We start from the raw sequence: 2,955 nt of genomic DNA, 5'->3' as shown, positions 1-2,955 counted from the left end.
TTTTGTTTAGATTTTTTCTATGTAAAATATGGAGTGACTTGAAGAGGTTTTTAATATAGTAAAAAGGGTAATTATGAAATTAAATGTTTTGGTGTCATTTAAGGTAGTTACTTTAAAAGTTACACACTTAATAATATAGTATAAATTATATAGATTTAAGGATATTGGAGTTGGTGGAGCATGTAAACGTTTAACAAGTAATTATCAGTTCGATCCCCTTATAAATAATTTATCGGATGAGTATATCGCACGTGATTTTCTAACAAGCGTCAGCTCAGATATTCCCCTTACAAACAATTTGTCGGATGAATATATCACACATGATACTCGGATATTCCCCTTACAAATAATTTGTCGGATGAATATATCGTACGTGATTTTATAACAAACGTCAAGTCGGATATTCATATAATACACATCAAAAAATAACTATATGTTGGGGAAAAAATATTATCAGCTGAGACTCAGATCCGCCTGCAGTCTTCTTACCCATCACTGAAAGTGGCCACGTGGCATCATCTTGAGAGAGAGGATATGTTAAACTACGAAAACGTCGCCGTCTGAAAGGGAATAAAACCAATATATCACCACAGCACAAAAGAATATCCCCAACTATACCCTTCGGATATTCTTTTTCCTCCATTACGGTTTGTTATATCTAAATTTCATTCATTCTCTTCCGAAAAGAAACATACATATATTTGTATCCTCGCACCTCCGGATTCTCTGTCTTTTTGTGTTGCAAACATGAAGTTTGGCAAGAGTTTGAGCAACCAGATTGAGGAGACGTTGCCGGAGTGGAGGGACAAGTTTCTCTCGTACAAGGAATTGAAGAAGCGCCTCAAGATGATCGTGCCGAAGCAGCCGTCGGCTCCCAAGAGGCGGAGAATGGACGAAGAAGGCGGAGGGAGGGAGGCCATGACGGCGGAGGAGGTCGATTTCGTCAAGCTTTTGGAGGCTGAGCTCGAGAAATTTAATGCCTTCTTTGTGGAGAAGGAGGAGGAGTATATCATCAGGTTAAAGGTATTATTTAAAAAAAAATAATTATTTGGTTGTTGATTGGAAAGTTTAATTTTTTTTTTCGGATTCGATGATTCTTAAGTTGTGGGTAAACGTTGTCATGTCCTGAGGTTGTATTTTCTGGTTAAAGAAATGTCATGTCGATTTGCATGCATATTTTTGAGATTTGTCAGCCAATTTCTCGTTTGCCATTCCTGTCTTTCGATCTACTTCTATTGCTTTATTTGAGATCTTTGTAGTGGGCACAATTCGATTTCGTTATGCTGGAAAATTCATGAATTATGTTGGTTGTCCTCTTCATGTGGTAATCGTTGTACAATGCTTGTAAATGCCAGTTTGCAGATGTGCGAGAAAAGATCATATGCTCGTTGAGTCTGTAACCATTGGTGGTTATCAAGTGATGGGGCTAAAATGTGTGTGTTCTCAAATTTGTATTTGGTTGAGTTCGTAAATCGGCGTGCATTTTTGTTTACAGGAACTTAGGGACAGAGTGGCAATGGCTAAGAATAGTAAAGATGAGATGATTAGGATCTGGAAAGAAATCGTGGACTTTCACGGGGAGATGGTTTTGTTGGAGAACTATAGTGCTCTCAATTATACAGGTAGATATCTTGGGCCATTTCTAGCCATCATTCTCTCTCTGTGTTCATTTCTGTATTTTAGTTCTTTTACCGAAAGGCTGATTCATGTATAGTTCATGATCACTTCTCTTTCTTTTTTCTAATCTAAATACCAATGGCCAAATGGCTATCTTTTCAACTAACTAATCCTGATGCCAACAGATTACAGATTATCCAGTTATTGATTTCAGTCTAATGTAGGTTGGCATGAGATCCACAATGATTTGAATGGAGTTTTGTTGAGGTCTTTGTCCAGTATTTGGTTTAGATATCTGGGATAAGCCTGACATCATAGAATAATAGAGTAACCCATGATTACTTGATCAATCTCCTCGCTATCTGCTGGTCTTGTTAATGTTCAAGAAGTATTACCATGAGCACTTCTAGTCTTCCACTATTCGAAGTCTGGAAAGTCTAAAACTTTCAACTCAATGCATAACAGGATTGGCTAAAATATTGAAGAAATATGACAAGAGAACCGGTGCTCTTCTTCGTTTGCCTTTCATTCAAAAAGTTCTGCAGCAGCCTTTCTTTACCACCGATTTACTATATAAGCTTGTGAAAGAGTGTGAACTGATGCTAGAACGCCTCTTCCCTGTAAATGAATGCCCTGATGCTCTCGAGGCTGTTAACGGAGATGAACCATCTACTAGTTCCACCGCTGAAAAGGATAGGCTACTTCAAGGGCCAAAGGAACTTGCCGAGATCGAGTACATGGAAAGTTTATACATGAAGAGCACCCTAATCGCGTTACGAGGTTTGAAAGAAATTCGAAGTGGAAGTTCAACTGTTAGCGTTTTTTCGTTGCCACCGCTGCAAATAAGTGGACTTGAGGGTGCTTTGGATAGAGTTCCTGTTATGCAACAAGTTGCCAAGTAGTGATATAGCCAATGCCTCCATTAATGTTCCCTTTGTTTAAGTTTGATGTTTGATCTGACCTTTGTTTCTTATTATTGTGCATTTACGACACTTGCAATGTGCAGAGGTTTAAATGTATAAAATCAGTCTCTGATATTTTCTTGTTGTATTGCGTACTTACATGAATTTTGATTCGCTGGCTATTTTTTATTCGTTTTTTGCAGCATCAAATTATGAAGCTTCTTCATCAGTGTTAGGGTACTATTTGCTAAAAGTACGTCGAAGAGTCTCGGGTTCATGATCTAAAAGACAAAAATTTACGTGAGACGGTTTCACAGATCGTATTTTGTATGACCGATCTTTTATTTGGGTCATCTATAAAAAAAAATATTATTTTTTAAGTTGAGAATAATATTTTTTATTGTGAATATCCGTAGGGTTGACTCGTCTCACAGAT

The 2,955-nt window shown here is 37.5% G+C and overlaps 1 protein-coding gene across 1 annotated transcript; it reads left to right on the top strand.

Annotated features, from left to right (window-relative positions):
- Positions 1-611: 611 nt before the first annotated feature.
- On the top strand, positions 612-2,701 carry LOC140966639 (SPX domain-containing protein 1-like). The gene is made up of 3 exons (XM_073426896.1): positions 612-1,023; positions 1,496-1,622; positions 2,083-2,701. The coding sequence occupies exons 1-3, from the start codon at positions 748-750 to the stop codon at positions 2,517-2,519; spliced, it is 840 nt and encodes a 279-aa protein (XP_073282997.1). The 5' UTR covers positions 612-747; the 3' UTR covers positions 2,520-2,701.
- The last annotated feature ends 254 nt before the right edge of the window (positions 2,702-2,955 follow it).

The sequence above is a fragment of the Primulina huaijiensis genome, unplaced genomic scaffold, assembly GCF_012295235.1.
Source record: "Primulina huaijiensis isolate GDHJ02 unplaced genomic scaffold, ASM1229523v2 scaffold207490, whole genome shotgun sequence".
NCBI classification, from domain to species: Eukaryota; Viridiplantae; Streptophyta; class Magnoliopsida; order Lamiales; family Gesneriaceae; genus Primulina; species Primulina huaijiensis.
Note: the sequence above shows the minus strand (reverse complement) of the source record. Positions and strands in the feature narration are given on the sequence as shown.